Genomic DNA, 23,111 nt, shown 5'->3' with positions numbered 1-23,111 from the left:
AACTACACAAGGGAGGATGAGTCATGTTGTGCATTTTCAAAATCCAGTGTTTGCCTTTAGGAAATTAAAAAAAATAGATGCAAGAATAAATATGCTGGGGATTTTCTGTAGCAGACTGAAAGTTTCAGGTGACTGTGCATATTACATAGTATTGAACTACTGAAATCTTTAAAAAGGGGGCAAGCAAACTTCAGGCTTAAGAAAAATGAAATCTCACTTGTGCTCCAAAGTCTACCACATTCCAAAATAGTGGCTGGACATGGTACACCATACACTTGTAGCACAATCTTATGAATATTTATTTGGAAGTCAACCCAATGAGTGAGGTGCAGCTTTTGCTTACTCGGGAATTTGTTTCTAGTGCCTGCATACACCTACACATCCTCTCTCACATACAACTGGCTTGCTTTAAAGCTTTCTTTGTTTTCAGCAGCCAATTTTTGGGGGAAGACACTTAGTTGTTGCTAAGCGGGGAGCCTTTTATTGGTTGTTGTTAACTGAGATTACAAACTTTGTTGGATCTGTCAAATAAGTCAAGAGACCTACCAGCAGTGTTTTTTTCTGGGAGTACTCACCCTTAACAGATTCTTTTTTTGGGGGGACACATTTATAAAGATGTCCACTATTCAAAAATGCTATTGCCAGATGTTCAAGAATCTACTAAAAGATGGAAACTATAAAACCTCAAAAGATGGTATTATTTCAAAGGAATCTTACTATTTTTAGTATCTGTCACACACCAGTTATTGCCTCCTTTAGCTACTGCAACAAAGGTAATGTTTAAGGATCATAACCTATTAAAAGCTCATTTATAATATTTGCCCCCCCCCTTAATCCTAAGAATTTGGGTCATATGTTCCAATGTAGTTGCAGGTAGACTTCACCCCATATCCAAAGCATGTATGCAATGGCATAGAGAAGGAGCTGAATGTTACACTGACATTTAGTGGTACAGCTGATAGAAACATGGTATTTATTGTGGATTTTAAACCAACTGATTTAATAGCACTTAATTCAATAAACCATCAAAGACATTCTAGAAATACAAAGTTACTTGGAATTTTCTGAAGTTTGAAATTTCCAAAAGCAGCATCTCTGGCACTTAGACAAAAGCTGATCCTGAACTGCATGAAGCACTTGCTATTATATTCTTGTACAGAAAAAAACCAAATATTTGCAGATGGTTTGAAGTTGGCATTTTAATATAAGAAGTTGTGTTGTGAATGCAGCGGTTCTCTTTTAAATCAAATTAAAGCTTCCCATGCTGAGATTGCTTATTAAGCAATAACGATACTTCAAGTTGTAACGAGGCAAAATTTTTCACTGCATCAGAGAACTGCCATATACATAAATTACTTAAACCTTACTCATAGAACCTAGTATCTATCATTTGTTGAACTTTAAGGCCTCATAGATTCTGAGCTGATGGTTCCAACTGGGTCTTCTGCACTGGATTCCAAAGCAGGGAACAAGTCAACAAATACAGCGGGAGAGCTTGCTCCCTATTGAAAATGACAAAGATTTCAGGGTTGTGAATATCGTCAACAACACTGTCATAGAGTTTCATGCTACTTGCACTAATTAATGGTGGTGCAACATAGCTTCGATTGCCCCTTGTATACGAGCCTGTTACAACCTCAGCCTCAAACACACAGATCAAGTGGTCCATTTCACATTTTTCCCTGGTATCTGTTACAAGGTTCCTGGGGTTCTTGTTAAAGTAGATGCCAGCTCCATATTTCTGGTCTGGAAAACAATGCAAAACACAGACTGATTAAACAGAAACATGTTTTCATTATGGTAGCAGTATGCAAGACAAACTGCTTCTGAATATGACTTGGTCTGCTCCCACTCCCGCCCTGAATGGAAATAAGAGGACCAAGTAATAATTGAAGAAGCCTTAAGGACATGCTGGGAAACTGCTGGTATTATAATTATTTCAACAATTGCAATCATGGTGGCAATCGGGAGCAGCACATCCAATTTTGCTGCTTGAGACAAGATGGGAAGTGCTGTTCCACTGCTACTGGTGGAGCAGTGGCGCTGATTTCAAATGAGATTTTGCACGCACTACAAGATCTTGTGAGATCTCGTGTGAAATCTGTCCTGATGCCAGCAGTGGAGGCAGTGGGGCAGGCAGAGCACCCACCTGGGCACCACCTCAGAGCCTTTTGCCACCAGAGGCAGCAGATTCACACTGCCCACTAGCTACACCAGCCCTGGTGGCAGCAATGGACACTGTAGTCTAACTCTAGATCAGTTTACAGAGGAAAAGCTACCGTAAATCTTACTGTGAGGACAATAGTGATAATTGTAAGAACCAGATAGGTACCACTTGATTTTATATTTTATTTAGCTAGCTTTTTAAGCTTTGAATTAATGTACTTGAACACCTGTGATGAATGTATCAACATGGCAGTCAAATTGTTTGAAGATAATCTTCTGATTTTCTGGGGGGTTTTGCTTTTCATGGGTATATGCATGCTTTACCTTGTAAGGAGGAGGGGTAGGTTTTCTGAAATCCCGTTTTGCACACCAGACTACAGTACTGAGCTGGGACACGATGGTATAGCCTATGGCATACTGGCATTCCAGCATTTTTTCCTTCAATTTTTATTTTAATCCTTTGGAAGGTAGATTCTAAAAGAGGATTGCATATTTTCTCTATCTGAAATGAAAATGAAAGTAAGTTGTGCCCAGCTCAATAGCAGCAACACTGAAAATTACATACTGTTCCAATGCTAAGTACTTTTTTATTTCAATTTGTTTTTAAAATAGAAATTCCAGGATGAAAAAAGACCAAACGGTTCCAATTTATTCTCTACATGAAGTAATGTGATCTGAGTTTGATTTAGAAGTATACCACATATTGGTAAAAACTTATCAGTTTTCAATAATCATTTTGACTTGGATTTTACCCTCCTATATTCCTCTTGGTTTTAGATATTTGTAAAACATCACAATATTCTTTCAGAATTAGTTTGCCATTGGTTATCTCTTTACCTTCAGAACCCGGAGGCCAGCTTTTTCAAGCTGTTTTTCTTTGTACTTGAATTCTTGAAGATACGACTCTATCGGAGTGACTTGGTAACAGTATTTACTCGCCAGTTCTTTGTGGCCTTCTTGATGAGGAGACTTTCTCAGAGATCCTAGATGCAGGTAATAAAATACTGAATAGTAGTGCAACTTTCAGATTGGAAAATTAACCGTAAGCTTACTGGAGACGGGTAATGCCTGTTGCTTATTAAAATGGAAAAACAGTAAGCACAATGAGTTCATTGTTTAATAAAGGCCCCTTCTTCACAGAGTGGTAATATTTCCTTTGACAGTAACAACTGAAATCCTTTGAGGCTGCAATCCTGTAACCTCTTACCGTGATTTCTTAGGGTTCTAAATCACATCCAGGAGCCTACTTGAGTCGAAAAGGCTTTCCACTGCAAAGCCAAATTCTTCACCAAATTTAATAATTATAATAATAAAATACTTTGGCTGATTGACATCCGATGCTCTTTCAAAACGTGTTGTGGAAAGTGTACAAATTTAATAATAAAAATAAAAATGTTCAACCTTCAATGGACCAGGTGGGTACAGGGATAGTGACAGTGATGTATAGGAAGGGTTTGGTTAAAGGTTTCACCCTTGCACCGACTTGCACAATGGAAATGGCCTGGTGGGGAGAGCAACTGAATAAGGCTACTGCCTGTATGGTTTCAAATTGTTTTTTGTACAGGCTAGAAGTCTGCCCTTAGTATAAGGTGAAGGATATCAATAAGCCAAATTCTTCACCAGATGCTTTCTTAGCAGGTGTTCACATATTTTCCATAACAGCGTTGTGCTTATGTATATACAGCCCCACGTACCGCCTGCCTTCATTTCTTGCTTGGCTGTAGTCTGCAGCATGAATTCGATAGCGAATGTTGCATCAATCACGGCTCGGGGGGAACCTTCGATCTCGAGAGCTGCACCCTCCCCGGTCAAACTCTCCACTATGGTTATGCCAAAGTGCTGCTGCAGATGAGACAGCTCAACTGGCTGACCACTGCCAAGGTTGAGAAGGTTATAATTTTGTATAACGATCCGGTGAGTTTCCTCAACTTGTATGATGTTTTGGAGCCACAGTCCTGCTGCCTCCAGCGTTTCCTGGCTGCGTCCAATAAGTTCCACAAATGGTCCGTTTTTTTCACAACATCCATCGGCTTGTATGTCAGTCTGTACCTCTGAAAAATATTATTGGTAGGTGTTGCAATGGTTAGTGAATGACTCATGAAGAAGGGACAATTAAGAGGTGATATGATAGTCAAATATTTGAAGGGCTCACACAGATAGATTAGGGGGCGGGTTATTTTTCCTGTTGCTTGACAGGGCTAATTGGTTGAAATTACAAGAAAACCAAAAGTGGACTTTGAAACCGTGTTCCGCTACTAAAGTCTAAATTGAACCCTTGCTAGAATTATTTCTTACCAACTCTACTACGTAATTCTCCCTGCCTCTTCTTCAACTCCACTCATCTTTCAAGTCCCTCATTAAAACCTACGCAAAGTTTTCTAATATTCCTGACATGTTCTATTTGTAGTCAAACATTAAAACATTATATATATATATATATATATATATATATTTGCTTTCGTAGATTTTCACGGGTACAGGAATGCAGGTTTTGGTGTCCTCGGGTGTCTTCCCGTGTAAAAGTTGGGGTGTCTAGGCGACGTTTCGACGAGGTCTCACTCGTCATCTTCAGGCTGGTGCTTTCGGCTTCTTGTTACTGGAACAGAGCGGGATCTCAATGTTTGAGTTCCTATAAATACTGTAGAGGGGGTGTGGTGTCTAGCCTCCAATGTTCTGGGCAGAGAGGAAGTTCCCAGGCTAGTGTGCCTTTTCTTCTTTTGTTCCTTAATTACTTGAGAGATACCTTGAGTGATTTCTTGAGTGATATCCTGAGTACCACTTAGGTGGGTCATTAGGTGTGGATTAGTTGCTAAAGTCTTTGTGTCTTGACCTCTTGAACTTTGTGAAGAGTTTTCCTGAGAAGATGGCTGTATTGCACTTAGTTGTGCTTTGGCTTGGCTTCGTGTATAGGGGCGAGCTGTGGTTTTGTGGCTTGTGTCAGCCAGATCTGTGTAGGGATTGCAGGGGGGTGCAGCATCCGGAGGTGCCACCATGGATTGGCTACTGGATGGTGTCAGTAATTCATCTGTGGAGAGGGTCTGGGTTTGGGTCTGGTGTGGTTGATTGGTGTTGGCGTTCTGTGTGCCTCTGGATCTGGTGTCAGTTTTTGTGGGGAGGGCTAATTTCCAGATGTCTGGCAAGCGGGATGTGTCGTCACGCTTGTTCATGTTGTGAGGGTGTTTCTCTATCTCGATGGCTTCCATGATTATTCTCTTGTGGTGATGTTCCGTGTTAAAGAGCAATTTGGAATCTGCAAAATTAATTTCGTGTCCTGTTTCTTTCATGTGTTGGAAAAGAGAGGAAGTTTTTTCTTCTTTTTTGACGGCATTCTTGTGTTCTGCGATACGTGCATTTATTCGTCTGTTTGTTTGTCCAATGTACGTGGCTGGGCAGACTTTGCAGGGTATTTCATAGATCCCTTGGTTTTCCAACTGGATTTTATCCTTGGGGTTTCTGAGGATATTGGCTATTTTTTGGTTGGTGCAAAAGGCTGTTTTGATATTGTGTTTATGGAGGATTTTGCTAATTTTATCTGTAGTGCCCTTGATATAAGGAAGGAGGGCCATGCCATTGTTTTCTTCTGTGTCTTGGTTTTTGGGGGGTGTTTCCTTTTGGATTAGCTTCGTAATCCTGTTTTGCTGGTATCCATTGGCAATTAACACATTTGAGAGATTCTGTAACTCAGTTGTCAAGTGGTCTTTGTCAGCCAGGCGTTTGGTTCTGGAGATGAGAGTCTTGGCTACGGAGTTTATTTGTGCAGGGTGGTGGTGTGATTGTGCATGTAAGTAGCGGTTGGTGTGTGTTTTTTATCTGGTAGATATTACACACTATCTACCAGAAAAAAACACACACCAACCGCTACTTACATGCACAATCACACCACCACCCTGCACAAATAAACTCCGTAGCCAAGACTCTCATCTCCAGAACCAAACGCCTGGCTGACAAAGACCACTTGACAACTGAGTTACAGAATCTCTCAAATGTGTTAATTGCCAATGGATACCAGCAAAACAGGATTACGAAGCTAATCCAAAAGGAAACACCCCCCAAAAACCAAGACACAGAAGAAAACAATGGCATGGCCCTCCTTCCTTATATCAAGGGCACTACAGATAAAATTAGCAAAATCCTCCATAAACACAATATCAAAACAGCCTTTTGCACCAACCAAAAAATAGCCAATATCCTCAGAAACCCCAAGGATAAAATCCAGTTGGAAAACCAAGGGATCTATGAAATACCCTGCAAAGTCTGCCCAGCCACGTACATTGGACAAACAAACAGACGAATAAATGCACGTATCGCAGAACACAAGAATGCCGTCAAAAAAGAAGAAAAAACTTCCTCTCTTTTCCAACACATGAAAGAAACAGGACACGAAATTAATTTTGCAGATTCCAAATTGCTCTTTAACACGGAACATCACCACAAGAGAATAATCATGGAAGCCATCGAGATAGAGAAACACCCTCACAACATGAACAAGCGTGACGACACATCCCGCTTGCCAGACATCTGGAAATTAGCCCTCCCCACAAAAACTGACACCAGATCCAGAGGCACACAGAACGCCAACACCAATCAACCACACCAGACCCAAACCCAGACCCTCTCCACAGATGAATTACTGACACCATCCAGTAGCCAATCCATGGTGGCACCTCCGGATGCTGCACCCCCCTGCAATCCCTACACAGATCTGGCTGACACAAGCCACAAAACCACAGCTCGCCCCTATACACGAAGCCAAGCCAAAGCACAACTAAGTGCAATACAGCCATCTTCTCAGGAAAACTCTTCACAAAGTTCAAGAGGTCAAGACACAAAGACTTTAGCAACTAATCCACACCTAATGACCCACCTAAGTGGTACTCAGGATATCACTCAAGAAATCACTCAAGGTATCTCTCAAGTAATTAAGGAACAAAAGAAGAAAAGGCACACTAGCCTGGGAACTTCCTCTCTGCCCAGAACATTGGAGGCTAGACACCACACCCCCTCTACAGTATTTATAGGAACTCAAACATTGAGATCCCGCTCTGTTCCAGTAACAAGAAGCCGAAAGCACCAGCCTGAAGATGACGAGTGAGACCTCGTCGAAACGTCGCCTAGACACCCCAACTTTTACACGGGAAGACACCCGAGGACACCAAAACCTGCAATATATATATATATATATATATATACACACACACACACATACACACACACATACAGAGAATCTCAACCAGTTTTAACCATTTATTTATTACCCATGCCATCCATATTGCTGCAGTCCATCTTTTCTTCCAGTTTGTTTTTGACTGACATAAGCTTGGTGAAGAAAGCCTTTAAAAAGAGAGAAAACACATGTGATTGCTGCTTTTTTGGGGCTCAGTTCTAAGCATTATTGTGCCAGTTTAGGACGTAGTGTACAAAGCACTACAAATCTTCAGCATCTAATAACAATGGTCATTTTCCACTGCAGAAAGCTAAACCCATCACCATTTACTTCATATCCACATTCAAGATTAGACCTGGGGCAGTATAATCCCACACAATGAGTATAATGGGCAGTAGTGAGAGTTCCCATATTAAACTGAGCATGTGCCTATCTCAAATGATAACCCAGGCTTCTCCAATCTAGCACCATCTGTATGTTGTTGGACAATAGCTCTCATCATCTTTGACCTTTGCCATCCTGGCTGGAGCTGACCACAGTTGTGCTGTATTCCAAAATATTTGGAGGGCACCAGTATGTGGAAACCAGTATAGAACTATAGAAAAATGTTTTAGAGAGATGCATTTACAGTGGTACCTCGGGTTAAGAACTTAATTTGTTCTAGAGGTCCGTTCTTAACCTGAAACTGTTCTTAACCTGAGGTACCACTTTAGCTAATGGGGCCTCCTGCTGCTGCCGCGCCACTGGAGCACAATTTCTGTTCTCATCCTGAAGCAAAGTTCTTAACCTGAGGTAATATTTCTGGGTTAGTGGAGTCTGTAACCTGAAGCGTATGTGTTAGATGGCCACTGTATTAGATGGCCAATCTTTAGTTACTTGCCATGAGCATTCAGAACCTCACCTCATAAACATCACTGTCATCTGGAGGAACCACAATGTATACATCAGGCTTCTTCCCAGGATATTCCTCCGCAAAGTGTATTATTTCCTCAACCATAATCTCTACCACTTCATCCTTTGGCATGTGTAAATCTTCAATGCCAAGGAGAGGAAAACAAACTGATGAGGACTGCTGCTCTTGAGCCTTGAGAAGACTTCTAGAAACTGCAGCTTTTAGTGCCTGTTGGAGGAGGAAAGTAGTTATAATGGCGATTCCCACCTCCCATTCAGTGAAATGGAAAGCTAATAGAAAAAAAGCCATCACCTCCTGTGCGTTGCATTCACTGTAAGATGGCCATACCACATGGAGCACAAACTCACAGTCAATATTGCACCCTTTTGTGAATATGAGTTTCAGGTTATCTGCTGGAAGTCTCTGTAACTCAGAGAGAAATTGCTCCTGCATAGCTGGACCTGCCTTTTCGAGGATTGCTCTTGAAATGGTTCCTTGAGAGAGATCATCTTGCACAGTCACAGAGCTAATAATAATGGAAGCCTGGAAGAGAATGATGTAAGAATCAGAAACAATTTCATTTTGAATCTATGCACGATTTCTACATGCATGGTTCTCTGGGGAATGTGGTAGCTCCCCGAATGTGGAATGCTCTCTCCAGAGAGGCTTGCCTGGCGCCATCACTACATGTTTTTAGGTGCCAGGCAAAAACGTTCCTCTTTACCCAGGCCTATGGCTATTAAATAATCTATGGCATGTGAAAGTGTGGGGGAGGGGACTGTTATTATGATGATTATTTTATTATTAGGCTGTCTGTCAGTATGTTTTTTATTCTGTTTTTATCACTGATGTTCTGTAATGTGTTTTCACACAATACTGCTCGTCTGGTACTTGTGAGCATTGAAAAACCCAATTAATGCGGAAAGTAATGAATATTCACCCTCTCCATATCACCTGTAAATACAGTAACCTACTTGCTGTGCTTCTATGTTCCCTTTTTTTATCTGGAGACAGAGATCATTGACTGTGATGGAGTCTGCTGCTCCCGCCAGAGGCACAACATCATTGGTGCCTAGCAAGTCTTCGCACGCCCTTTTCATGACTTCAGCTGTGGTCTCATCAATGTTCACGAGGTGGATTTCTTGCAAGTATCCAAATAACGGAGCTAACTGAATAAAATTCTTTATAGTCCGTACGATGACTTGAGCACATAAATCCTGTGGGAAGTTGAAGATTCCAGAGCTGAGGGCAGGAATGGCCACGGACTTGATATTGTTTTCTGGAGCATTGACATATTTCAGAATATTGATGATGGCTGCTTCAAGCTTGAGGCAACATTCCTCCCTCTGCTCCTCCGACCATCTTGGACCCACTGCATGGATGACTTGCTTGCAATGGAGTCTTCCTCCACTAGTGACTGCAATCTGGCCAGCGCTGAGCGGTCCGTTCTTTTCAATGAAATGCTTGCAGTGCTCTTCAATTTCTGGCCCTCCAGCTTTCAGGAGGGCAAATGCAAGGCCTCCAAAGTGATGCAGGTATTCGTTGGCTGCATTCACCAAAGCATCAGCCTCGTGCCTTGTAAGATCATCTACCCAGACAGAAACTTCAATTCCTTCCTTCAGGCTTTTCCTATACACTTCCGTGGGGTTCCTGATGCTCTTGAGGACAGTTATGCAGCCAAACTTCTTTTCGAGCAGACTACACAGGTAGTTCTCTCTCCTCTTAAGAATTGCATAAACGTTGTTGCTGATTGGAATGGATAGCATTTCCTCATCTATTGGCATTCTGATCTCTAGGGGGAACAAAACAAAGTACATATTTTGTGGTGTTGTGGGTGAGGGTTTACATAAAACCTTTCTACCTGCACATGTTTTAGATTTCTCTGTTCACCCCCACACCAAAATGGCTCAGGAAAATAAAATTACTTGCCAATATATTATAACTGCAAAATGCCCTCTCAACCTAACCGACCAATAGAAATGTTGATCTCTTTAAATAATGCTACATATCGAACGGCCCCTATAGAAAAGTTGTTGAGAGAGTATAACGCCTAGAGCAATTATTCTCCAGCATCACATCACAAAATGTGACTTGTTGCTATGCCGGTTTTACAGTAATTGGGGAAGCTGCTGAGAAGCGGATATTGGCTATAATCCACACACACACCCTCACCCAATATGCAGACTATGCATGCACAGCTCCACATGAATAGAAGGACAGATGAAGAGATGAAGAAGGTGGATCAAAGTACAAGAAACCCTGCAGTATAGGAATCTGGAGAGAAACCTGATCCCTGTCTCCTGTAGGCTTTCCTCTTCTGAAAAGCAGAAACCTATTTATAATCACTACCCCAGGGGTAGTTAACATGGAGCCCACAACCTCTGGAGGATTCCCCACTACCTATACATGATCTGCAGTGAAAGGTATCAAGTGAACTATCTACCTGCATTGTCATTTTGTGGAGTCTCGGAACTGGAAGTCTGTAAAAACAAAAGCAAAAAACGAAATCAAAATTACTTCGGCAAATGTCCCAGAAATTAATGTTTGTGGACTGTGATCCTCATTCATAAAGCCCTATTTCGCCCTCTGTGAAAATAATTCAATATAAACAGTATTATATTGCTAATGCTATTAATTACTGTATGTTCTTACATTTATACCCTGCAGTTATTTCATCATGGAAGCCAAGGCAGCATACATGTGTGGTACCCCATCCAGGCACTGACTAAACCCAGAGCTGCTTGGCTTCAACATATTTTATTTTAATATGCTGCTTACATGCCAGAATGGCTTCTAAGCAGTTTACAAGTATAAAACCAATTATAAAACCCATACGTAATTAAAATACACTATAAATCAGTTCCATTAAAGCATTACGGGAATCCATTTTTAATGATTATTGTTCCAAATTTATTAAAGAGAAAGCACAGAAAAGGAAAAACAAAACAAAAAACAAATCTGTCAGCTCACATTCACAATACAATAAATTACGGTAATAAACTGTATTAAAAGCATCCATAATTAAAATGTACAAGAAAGCAGCCCATTAAACAGTATAACAATTAGAAGAGCAATTTAAACAACTATATGAATAAGTTCAAATTCAGGGGAATGCTTGGCTAAACAGGTGTGTCGTCTTCAAGAGCCAGCAGCATGCCAAGGCTGATGGGGTCCATATGTGGTTTACCTTCAGACCATACCCCAGGGACCATACTAGTCACTCCAGCTGGCTGGATGACTAACCCTGTCTACTCAGAAATAAATCCTATTGTATTCAATAGGTCTTACTCCCAGGTTAAGTGAGACTAGGATTGCAGTGACTGTATGCACTATATGCCAGTAAAGATCAATCCTCCAGCTTCTCGTTTCATTCCAAAGTGGAATTAGGTGCTGAAGGGATTACTGGGCATTTGGGGTTTTGTTCATGTGTCATGTTTATATTCTGAACCTGAGGTAGGCCTCAGAGCAACTTGTTTCTTTCATGGTCAAAAAAAAAAAAGTCCTGCTTCCCTTCCCCCAGCCTGGTCATTTCCACTCAACGCACTTCAGCGACTCAAAACCTGTGTTTCAGTCTTTTTTTTCCTTTTGTGTTGACTTACCAACAATTTCATCATGTTCCCCATCTTGAATTTCCTCTTTTTTGTCCCCTCTTAGATGTTGCTGCTTTGCTCCTCCATTTTCCATTGGCCTAGGCTAGGGTAAGCAGCAAGGAGCTGCTTTTGCCACACTGGCCTGCCTTGGAATCCTCTGGTCTGGTTGCCATGGAGACCCCTGCTGGAACTTCAACCCCATTGTCAAGTTGCTTCCCAGATCACAATCTTCTTGTCCTTTGAAGCAGGGGTGGGGATCCTGCGGCCCACAGCTCTCCTCACTCCAAGCCATCCGCCATGTTGGCTGGGGCTGATGGGAACTGGAGTCTAAGAACATCTAGAAGGCCACAGACTCCCCAACCCTGATTTTTAAAAAATGCTTACACTTACAGTTAAACCTCAGTTGTCGAATGTAATCCGTTCCAGAAGCCCATTCGGCTTCCGAAATGTTTGACAACCAAGGCGCAGGTTCCAATTGGTTGCAAGGTTCCTGCACTCAAGCAGAAGTTGCGTTGGACATTCGGCTTCCGAAAAACGTTCAAAAACATTTACTTCCGGGGTTCTGGGAGCCGAAACCTTCCAAAATTGAGCCGTTCGGGAATCGAGGTTTGACTTTATTAGGATCCAGGGGTTAGAAGGGTCTCTGCACACAGCCTACTTCCCCCAACCCCAAACTCTTAACAGTATTCCGTACAGTGGTACCTTGGGTTACATACACTTCAGGTTACACACTCGGCTAACCCAAAAATAGTGCTTCAGGTTAAGAACTTTGCTTCAGGATGAGAACAGAAATCGTGCTCCGGTGGCACGGCGGCAGCAGGAGGCCCCATTAGCTAAAGTGGTGCTTCATGTTAAGAACAGTTTCAGGTTAAGAACAGACCTCAGGAACAAATTAAGTACTTAACCTGAGGTACCACTGTATTCCTGTCGTCTGGGCTCCCAACTAACTTGCCCAAAGCCTCCAAGTGATACATATTTGTCATCGCCAAGAAACCAGCTCTCGGTATATTACTTCATGTCACAAGGGATTTACACCTTAGTAAACGTGTTTAGGACTGGGCTGCCTGGCTAAAATTTAATCCACACTAATTTGGAAGGTGTTGAATAGAAATAAAAAGGAACCACCCCACTACGGAAATATGGTTGGCCTAAGATTCCAACTGTGGCAACTGTGACTGTGGATACCTTACAGTTTTAACACCCTTTCATGGCTACTAGTTAGAATGCAAAAAGGATGGAGTGCCAGATAGAAGGTGCTGCTGATAATGCCAAAGTTGCGGGTTCGATCCGTACGCAGCTGCATATTCCTACATTGCAAGGGGGCTAAAGCTCTTAGATTCTATTATTTTGCATTCCCACCCACCCCCTTTTACCACCACTATACGACTCTAGATTTAAGTGGAGGGAGTTATAGTGCACACCCTCCAAGTGTCCCTATTTCCCAGGGACGTCCTTGATTTAGAGAAGCCATCCCGGTTTCTGATTTGAACTGGAATGTCCCACTTTTCCTTAAAGGTAAAGGTAAAGGTACCCCTGCCCGTACGGGCCAGTCTTGACAGACTCTGGGGTTGTGCACCCATCTCACTTAAGAGGCCAGGGGCCAGCGCTGTCCGGAGACACTTCCGGGTCACGTGGCCAGCGTGACAAAGCTGCATCTGGCGAGCCAGAGCTGCACACAGAAACGCCGTTTACCTTCCCGCTGGTAAGCGGTCCCTATTTATCTACTTGCACCCGGAGGTGCTTTCGAACTGCTAGGTTGGCAGGCGCTGGAACCAAGCAGCGGGAGCGCACCCCGCCGCAGGGATTCGAACCGCCGACCTTTCAATCTGCAAGTCCTAGGCGCTGAGGCTTTAACCCACAGCGCCACCTGCGTCCCCACTTTTCCTTAGGATGTCCCTATTTTAATTGGAGAAACGTTGGAGTTATCTGACCCCTGAGCTGTCTGAAGGCAACCCTGTACAGTGGTACCTTGGGTTACATACGCTTCAGGTTACATACGCTTCAGGTTACAGACTCTGCTAACCCAGAAATAGTGCTTCAGGTTAAGACCTTTGCTTCAGGATGAGAACAGAAATCGGGCTCTGGCGGCACGGCGACAGCAGGAGGCCCCATTAGGTAAAGTGGTGCTTTCAGGTTAAGAACAGTTTCAGGTTAAGAACGGACCTCCGGAACGAATTAAGTACTTAACCCGAGGTACCACTATATAGGGAGGTTTTTTTAAATGTTTAACGTTTTATTATGTTTTTATACAAATTGGAAGCTGCCCTGAGTGGCTGCGGCAACCCAGTCAGATGTGGGGGGGGGGGTATAAGTAGTAAAATTATCATGATGGAATGGGACGTCCCTATTTTCATCCGAGAAATGTTGGAGGGTATGCTAGTGCAACCCTATACATATCTACTTATACGCTCCTGCAGAGTTCAGTGACGCTTATCCCTAAATAAATGAGTGTAGGATTGCACCTTAATTCGCTTCAGCAATTCCGAGTCGAAAAAGTAGAGGTACTAAGGAGCAATTCAATGAACGAAGTCACAAGGTCGTGATCTTCTGTTCGAAGGACGAAACGTCTCGCCTTGGGAACGAGCCCTGAGCTCGGGCATCTCAGCTCACCCATTTCCTCCGCTCTCGTACAAGTGTACAAGCATTTTGAGCCGGGCCCGCCTCGCCGGTTGAGCTTCTGCCCAGCGCTCGGCAAGCGGCGAGTCAGCCTTCCCGGAAAAGCAGCCAACCTGCCTCCTCCGTAACCCGCCGCGCTTCTCGGCTCCCAGGGATGGGCCGGCAGGAGGCGCTGCGGCGACGCAGCCTGGAGCCGAGCGGCGGATTCCGGCGCGCCCGAAAGGAGGAGGAGGAGGAGGAGGCAGGCTCGCCTCGGAGGGAGTTGGCGAAGAACCGAAAGTGAAAGTCCGAGCCTCGCCCCCCCTGCTTTGGTCCGCCATGGCTTGCGCTCCTGCTCCACTCTTCGTGCAGCTCTCTCTCCTTCCTGAAGAGAGGGGCTTGGGGAGGCTCGAGTTCAAGCTGCAAAGCCACTTCCAATCCCGGAAACGCTCCGGGGGCGGCGAATGCGAAGTGCGAGTTCTGGATCGTGAACGGGACGTTTATTCGGTGCAGTTCCTGTCGGAGGAAGGTAACTGGAGGCTTCAGAGGCCCCGACGGGGTGGTGTACAGTTACTTGGCTCCAAGCATTTGGGCATGGCCTTTCTCTGTAGCAAAGTTAAATAAATGTCTAAATGTCTAGAGGGAAGGAGTTTCCACTTTCGCCTAGCTCCCTTGAGTTTCCAGCTTTCTCTTCCTTTTTGCCCTTAGTATGAATTCCCCTTTTCGCCATGCTTCGTCTGCTATTTCCTTCCACGCCAACCCCCCCCCCCATTCATCCTGATCCATCCAACAGCTGCACGACAGGCAGAGATAAAGCTTTCCCTATCTCTTGAGTTTCTATCGTAGCTGTCAACTTACAGATTTGAAAATAAGGGGCAGCAGTCTCGAAAATAAGGGATCAGCAGCCCAAATAAGGGATTTTGGCTTAGCTTATACAGAACTGGGGGACGCGGGTGGCGCTGTGGGTTAAAGCCTCAGCACCTAGGACTTGCCGATCGAAAGGTCGGCGGTTCGAATCCCCGCGGCGGGGTACGCTCCTGTTGCTCGGTCCCAGCGCCTGCCAACCTAGCAGTTCGAAAGCACCTCCGGGTGCAAGTAGATAAATAGGGACCGCTCACCAGCGGGAAGGTAAACGGCGTTCCGTGTGCTGCGCTGGCTCGCCAGATGCAGCTTGTCACGCTGGCCACGTGACCCGGAAGTGTCTGCGGACAGCGCTGGCCCCCGGCCTCTAGAGTGAGATGGGTGCACAACCCTAGAGTCTGTCAAGACTGGCCCGTACGGGCAGGGGTACCTTTACCTTTACCTTTTATACAGAACTCCGGCACTGATGGAGCCATGCTGCTTTTGCTGCCACTGACTGTGTTTTGCAGGGGGTTGGACTAGATGATCCTAAGTGTGTACAACTCCAACCAAAGAAGAGGGGCAGACAAAACTGAAGAAGGACATCTCTGGCTTAACTGTTAAAGGCCCTGGAGCCCTTCCAAAAAGCAGGGAGGGAGAAGTTGGCAAGCACATTTAGAGAAATGATTAGGAACATTGGAAAAGTAACATAACACCAAGAAGAATGGGTTTTTTAAACTGTCATTTGACCAAACTTATGAGTTTAATAAGAAATTATTCTAATGAGAAAATAAGGAGAGAGTGGGAAGTCTTTATAAATTATATGAAGAGAACCAATTCCCAGATTCATACTTGGCTTAGTTTAGAATGAAAATCTCACAGGTGATTAGAATAATTCTCCAAAAATTTAATCATTACAGAGGCTGCAATCTAGCTGCCTTCTCTTGTTTTGGAAATTAAGCAACATCACTCGCTTCCATATAGCTGTGTTCAAAAAGGGACTAGTCACAGCAAATCCTGTCAGCCAGGTCGAGATTTGTCTATTGCCTGGGAAGTTGTCTTAGGACAGAAAATGGGAGATTCTGAAGAGTAAGAGGGAGTTTGGCTTTGAATGAGTTACACTGGCTTATGTGGGATCAAATATCACCTGGTGTAACTGTGGCTTCAGAATTAAATTTTCTTAGGCTTGCAATATGAATATCACCAAAACAGATATATCATACATATCTTTTACATTGATCGTGTAAGCTGCTTTGAGATATCTTAATGCAAAAATGTGACATAGTATCATTATAAGTGAAATAGCAATAACATATGTTTCTTATTTGAATAAATTTAGTGAAGCAACAAGTGAAGAAAAATGGACCTCATTTCATAGAAGTTTCTGGAAGATCTGTAAAGATAAATATCCTTCCAGATTCTGAGGTGTCAATGATGGATATGACAGAAACATCACTTGCAAATTATTTGAAGAGCTCAGCAGCCGGCTCGCTTTCTGCTTCAAGCACTCTGCCACTTCCAAATGATTTTGGAGAGCAAAAGCTGACTGAAAAATATGCAGGTGATCTGGAAAGTATGACCAGAAAGGTAAGAATCCACCAAGGCCTAGAACTTCAGAACGCCTAAGCTGCACCCCTCTTCTTCCAGTACTGGTTAACTGCATCTTTACTGTTTTCTTCAATTGGCTATTTTTACCCATTTATTTGATAACAACTGAATCATTAATATCAGGCAGTTGGACATTGAATAAAAGAAGGAAAAACTGGGAAAGGTATAAACACCGCGCAAGCGAATAGGAATAAATGCTAATTGTTGTATAGCCTTCCCACAAATCAGAATGAATTTGTCTCGTCTTTATTGAACAATCTAACTTCCATGTAAGTCTTGTACAAGCAAATTGGGACGGATGTTCAATACATAGGGCATTTGGAGAAGCCCTATGTGCATGTGTGTTAATAAAACCGATTTTCTCTCTCTCTTTTTCTTGTTTTCAGATCTTTCTTGGCGTATCTGCCACTTTGAATACTGAATTGCTCACAAAAGAGCAGAGAAGTCAGGTGACAACTGTCTGTCCCACCTTAAAAATAGATGTGCACTCAGGGCAGACTGGCATAGAAAAGGTATCAGGAGATTATGACGACATTGAGAAGTTACACCGTCATTTTGAGAAGCTCCTTGGAGGCCCCCACCACCGCAGCAATGAATTTTCACACCCTAAAGAGCCAAAAACTATGAGAGAGATGCCCGTGGATGATTGGAAGGAAGGAAGGAAGAATGATGTAGATGTGTATGATATCAAGGTTCCTTCAGCTATCTTTGAGTACTTCAGCCAGGCCTGCAAGGAACAAGTTGATGAACTGGAGCAGAAGTTCAGTGTAAAGCTGACTAGTCAAGAATGTGGAAATGGGTTGGCTTCTCTACGCTTCTCTTCTGTTGGGGACCCTAGCTTCCTAGAGAAAGCTCAGCATAATTTTGTCACAGCGTTTCAGAAGGTGACCGCAGATCTGAAACAGGAGAGAATGTCTTTTGCTGACAGCGACCAGATGGCTAAAGCACAGCAGATTTTAAACCTCAATTTCAAGAGCATCCTTGTTAAAACAGAGAGAAATGCATTGGTTCTCCGTGGCCCTGCAAAGGAGATTTCAGCTGCTAAAGGGGCAATAGGGGAATTAGAGGCAGGAGAATTGGTAAAAAAATCTGAAGCTTACCCTTTGAAAACTGACACCGGATTTGATCTTAAGACATTTAAATTATTGGAACCAGAATTGGATAAAGAAATTGTATATATAAACCGAAAGTACAATACTGAGTCACAGAAAAAGTTTGTTCTCAGCCTGCAGAAAGCATATGTTTTCTTTAAGCATAGGAACTATCCAAACCCAGATTCATGTTTACAAGCCTATGAGAGCTTTGTCCATTTTTATCAGATTATTTCAACCCAGCTCATAGAAAGAGTCATCCCTTTGAATCTTCTTGAGGACCAGAAAAGAAAACTAGACACGTTCTTTTCAGCACTGCAAAAAGAAAATCCCAGAGTATCAATTCGTATATCAAAGAAAAATAATCTAATTCTGCTTGGTATTCCAGAGCATGTGCTTTCTGCTGAAAAGCACATCATGAGGTTTCTGGAAGCTGATGTTCATCCACCTGTAGGAAGTATAGGTCCTAGTTCCAGCTCCAAAGAAACTAAAGGTGCATATTTGGAGCAAAACGGGGCCCCCAAAATGCACTCCCCTCCTCCCAGGGAGCAAAAGGAGTCAAAGGAAATGGAAGTCAAACAAGAGGATGTGTGCACCATTTGCATGGACACAATCCACCAGAAGAAAGTGCTGCCCAAATGCAAGCATGAGTTTTGTACTGAGTGCATTGAGCAGGCCTTGAAATACAAGCCTGTTTGCCCTGTGTGTAATGTGGCCTATGGGAAGGTGGAAGGAAACCAACCACCAGGGACAATGAACATCCAGAAATCTCGAGCGTCGCTTCCTGGTTATGCTGGATATGGTACCATCCAAATTTCATATAACATACCTGATGGCATTCAAACGGTAAGTCGCAAGGAACACTTTGGGGGCTGAAGAGGGATTGGAATGGCATGAGGGAGTGTGAGCAGCCCCACCTTATATCTGCTCATAATATCCTTTTAGGAAAACTTTATATTGCTGCATGCACAGGCAAAACTTGTACTAGTGACATACTGTTGGGACGGGGTTTGGGAGTTCCAGAAGGCGAGAGCAGCAGAGCCATAAACAGGATGGAGCTTAAATTACCCCAATTGCAGAATCTGCCATTATTCCACATACATCCTTTCTTGCCTCAGGAACATTTGTTCTCTTTTCCACTTGAATGGTTTGTCTCACTTAACCATAGGGCTAACCCCATTGCCCTCCTGATGGTTTGGACTGCAACTCCCAGCAGTTCTATTCAGCCCAGCCATTCTGGCTTAATAATAATAATAATAATAATAATAATAATATTTATACCATGCCCATCTGGCTGGGTTTCCCCATCTTCCTTCTATGGTATGGGTTGGGAACCTTTTTCTGGGGTAATTTAAGGGCCACATTCCTTTCTGGACAACCTGCCATTTCCCATTTGTCCATCCTTGCCACTTAAATGAAATTAGGCCAACAGCCACAGATTGCCCTTCTCTGGGGTAGAGGCATGTGGAATTATGAATGGTGTAAACAAAATTTCTGTCACAAACATGGGAAGGTTGCACCCAGTGACGCTGATTGTGGCAGGAGTTTGGGGCACAAGAAAGTAATTATGTGAGGCGTTCTGATGGAGCAACATACCATCAGCGAATAATCAAAGGCATCTCCAAAAAACATACATATGACACAATCTGGTCCCCCTTTTTCTCTTTTATTGATGAACAGGGGGATATTTTAATTCCACCATCATCACAGAGGTGTCTGTAGAGAGGATATGTTGATTGAAAATGTATTGTAACGTATGTATGTATGTATGTAAAGTAATTCTTTAGCTCAACACAATTAAATGCTCAGAGTCCCTACCCCAAGGTGTGGTGACAAGAAGTCTGTTAGCTATGGAAGCTAAATGGTACTCTCAGGATTCCTCTGAATCACAGAAGATGGCTTCCTTCTGTTTGTTTATGCCATCCTTGGGAGCCTTGCCAGAACCATTTGGCTGACCACTGTTGGAAACAAGATGCTGGATTAGATAAACACTTGGGAATCCAGCAGAAGTGCTTCCCTGACAGTTGCTGAGCTTCATGCAAGTAAAGTATAACACTTTACCTATTTTAATACCTATGCATTGCAGAAAGGCCACCCAAACCCTGGAAGACCATTCATCGGTGCACATCGGACAGCATATTTACCCGATAACCCAGAAGGAAGAGAAATTTTGAAGTTGCTTCAGAAGGCCTTTGATCAAAAGTTGATTTTCACAGTTGGCGAGTCACGTACAACCGGTGCAAAAAATGTTGTTACCTGGAATGACATTCACCACAAAACTAACTATTATGGAGGGGCAAGCAGGTGTGTTGTATTTGTTTGTTCTAAGTGCCAATGATGCATTTCTCAATGTAATCTCATTCTAGCTTTGATTTTGTTGGATGCAGATTCACTCAAGTATAGGAACCATTTTGGAAGAAGTGTTTTGGACAGTGATTTGACATTTTTTTCACATTTCACAATCTTAGCTGCAGATATTTGTTTTGCATGATCCAAACAGCAGAGTCAGGTTTTGTTTGTTAATTGCATGCTCAGGAGGCATGCCATGTTCTCAAACTGCAGTAGTATATATAATGTACATAGCATTTGAGTATTTTGAATAATCAAAATAATCCAGTCCTGTGTCTAGCCCTGGGCCCAGTCTACTTCAACTTCCTTCCACTTGCCATGGAGTCAACTCCCTATAGGCCTCCTGCACTCAAGGCCATCAAGAGAGCGGAAAGCTGCTGCAGCAGCAAGCTGTCATTCACCTCAGCTTAACACATCCCCTATGAGAGAGCCAGTGTGGGGTAGTGGTTAAGAGCGGTAGTCTTGTAATCTGGTGAACCGGGTTTGCGTCCCCACTCCTCCCCATGCAGCTGCTAGTCTTGGGCTAGTCACACTTCTTTGAAGTCTCTCAGCCCCACTCACCTCACAGAGTGTTTGTTGTGGGGGAGGAAGAGAAAGGAGAATGTTAGCCACTTTGAGACTCTTTAGGGTAGTGATAAAGCGGGATATCATATCCAAACTCTTCTTCTCTTCTTCTATGAGGCGCATGTTGTGTACATGTTAAGTATTCATAAAGCCAAGGCGCAAATGTTACATTCAAATCCTCACCTCAAAATAACTGAAGATTCCTGCAGGGTTCTTTTTCTTGGGCCACCGTGGTGTCGGCACACTGTTTCTCCAGTATTTGAGTACACAGTATTTTGATAGATATATTAAGACAACAACCTCTCTTCATTGGAGAATTGCTTGGTTTACAAACAAAACTCTTTCTCTCCTAGTTTTGGCTACCCCGATCCAGATTACCTGAAACGTGTTCAAGAAGAACTGAAGGCGAAAGGAATTGAATGAGCGCTCTTCCAGTCGACTGTCCAGAATCTGTACCAGTCCAAAGATGTGCCAATTGGATTCAGCTTATGGTGCTTTTTTTTGCTTATCCAGTACAAAATTCTGAATTGCATAACTTGTTGAATAACTTCCTAAAAATCTGTTGCAGTGCTGTTAAGTAAAGCTGTCGTTCCAGGGGTAGGGAACCTGTGGCCCATGAGATGTACAGTTTCCATCAACCATGATAGTTTGCCATGTTGAAGGGAGTTGGAGTTTAACATATCAAGGGCTACAAGTGTCACACAGCTGCTATAGACCAAACCACATTTCATGGAGCCCAGTCCCATTGATTGCAGCGGACCTTGATTTTCACAGTTCTACTGAAGTCACTTGGTGTCGGTTTTAAGTAGAAGCGTGCGTGATTAGGCTGTTAAACACTTTCCCCTCTCTTGTGTGCTTACTGCTACTGCTACCACTTGCAGCATAACTGGGTGGAACGAAGTTTAGTTTTTCTCACCTTTGCAGAACTGGGCTATGTTTTGCCTTCTTTCTCTGCATTGTGAAGATTCTTAAGTAAAAGCAAACCAATAAAAATGGTTCAGCATTTTGTGAGTTCAGGGCCATACTAAATTTTCTTAATTAGTTACGTGAGCTGATTTCAGTGAGTCTGCTCAGAGTAAAACTTAAGATAAATGCCATCTGCAGACTGAAGTATAGTGTTCAACCCAAGTTTATTACTTTTTTTAAAGGTTGCAGTTTGTGTCCTATTTTGAATCTTTGGAGCATCGTTGTCCCACAAGAAAAAAACAAAATCTGGAACCCAAGTGGCTATTAAAACTATGTCCTTGATCGGTCTCCCCCTCTTGAAAATCAAATGGTTGAGCAATATTTTCTTTCTTTCTTTCCATTTGACACCAGACTGAAGGCATCGCAGTACATTTTGTGTGTATTTTCTGCTTTACTCTATGGCACATAGCACAATGTAATGTGACATGAGGCAACAGATTCTATTAGCTTGCTGCTGCCACTAAACTGGCTAGGTTAAAGTATATTCATCAGCAAATTGTTAAATGTGACTTAAAAGGAAATAAAATTCTATATGCTAATTAAATAGTGTCTGCGGTCTGTTTTTTTGTTCATTTGTTTTAAAGATCTTTCCTTGACCAGTTTTGGGAAGTAGGTGAGATTTTCCTGCCTTTTAACATGGCTTTGCTGTTTTTAAAGGAGGGTGGAGTAACTAATTTTAAAAGTGAAAATGCTGAAGAGTAATAGCGTATAATTCTTACTTATATGTGTACACCGTATTTTAATATGTTAATTAGCAAACAAGACCATAAAGGGAGGGCTTCAGTCTTTTGTCGTATGATGATGGTTTCCCTCTCACAATGGGAGGGAGCCATTTTGTGACTCGGCCCCTGGTACACCCAAAATTCAACCTTTGGGCCAGCAGGCACAAATGGGGAACCCTTACCCATGAGGTATTCTTCCAGGGGCCACAGATTTGCAAGATAAATTAACATGATAAAGACAAGAAAATGTACATTAACTTCAAACATTTCAGTAGTGATTGAAAGAACTACTTAAGCAAGAAAAGAGGAATACTAGTTGAGTAAAAGTACCTTGATCTAACATACCAGAAAAATAGAATCACACAACAGTACCAGCAAGTTAGAAAATGGTCATAATTCCTATTGCTTATTTGGGAGACATGCTACCGATTATGAATTAGAATCAACAATTTGTGCATTAAATTGATTATGTTGTGAATCTTGATTCTTAAGAGGAATGGTGCAATGTTTTATGAAATGATTTTTTTAAATAAAGAAGGAATGGAATGAAAGATTTCATGCCAT

At 42.8% G+C, this 23,111-nt stretch overlaps 2 protein-coding genes across 2 annotated transcripts; one reads left to right on the top strand and one right to left on the bottom strand.

Annotated features, from left to right (window-relative positions):
* Positions 1–1,181: 1,181 nt before the first annotated feature.
* On the bottom strand, positions 1,182–11,986 carry PARP9 (poly(ADP-ribose) polymerase family member 9). The gene is made up of 10 exons (XM_083707287.1): positions 11,822–11,986; positions 10,666–10,702; positions 9,197–10,014; positions 8,535–8,765; positions 8,232–8,450; positions 7,422–7,497; positions 3,861–4,217; positions 3,004–3,149; positions 2,491–2,668; positions 1,182–1,746 (listed from the first exon to the last, which is right to left on the bottom strand). The coding sequence occupies exons 1-10, from the start codon at positions 11,843–11,845 to the stop codon at positions 1,409–1,411; spliced, it is 2,424 nt and encodes an 807-aa protein (XP_083563413.1). The 5' UTR covers positions 11,846–11,986; the 3' UTR covers positions 1,182–1,408.
* Positions 11,987–14,629: 2,643 nt separating this feature from the next.
* On the top strand, positions 14,630–22,369 carry DTX3L (deltex E3 ubiquitin ligase 3L). Its single transcript, XM_083707620.1, has 5 exons — positions 14,630–14,936; positions 16,587–16,834; positions 17,242–18,792; positions 20,033–20,250; positions 21,213–22,369. Exons 1-5 carry the CDS (start codon positions 14,747–14,749, stop codon positions 21,280–21,282), a joined length of 2,277 nt encoding a protein of 758 aa, XP_083563746.1. The 5' UTR covers positions 14,630–14,746; the 3' UTR covers positions 21,283–22,369.
* The last annotated feature ends 742 nt before the right edge of the window (positions 22,370–23,111 follow it).

The sequence above is a fragment of the Podarcis gaigeae genome, assembly GCF_964106915.1.
Source record: "Podarcis gaigeae genome assembly, chromosome: 1".
Taxonomy (NCBI): Eukaryota; Metazoa; Chordata; class Lepidosauria; order Squamata; family Lacertidae; genus Podarcis; species Podarcis gaigeae.
Note: the sequence above shows the minus strand (reverse complement) of the source record. Positions and strands in the feature narration are given on the sequence as shown.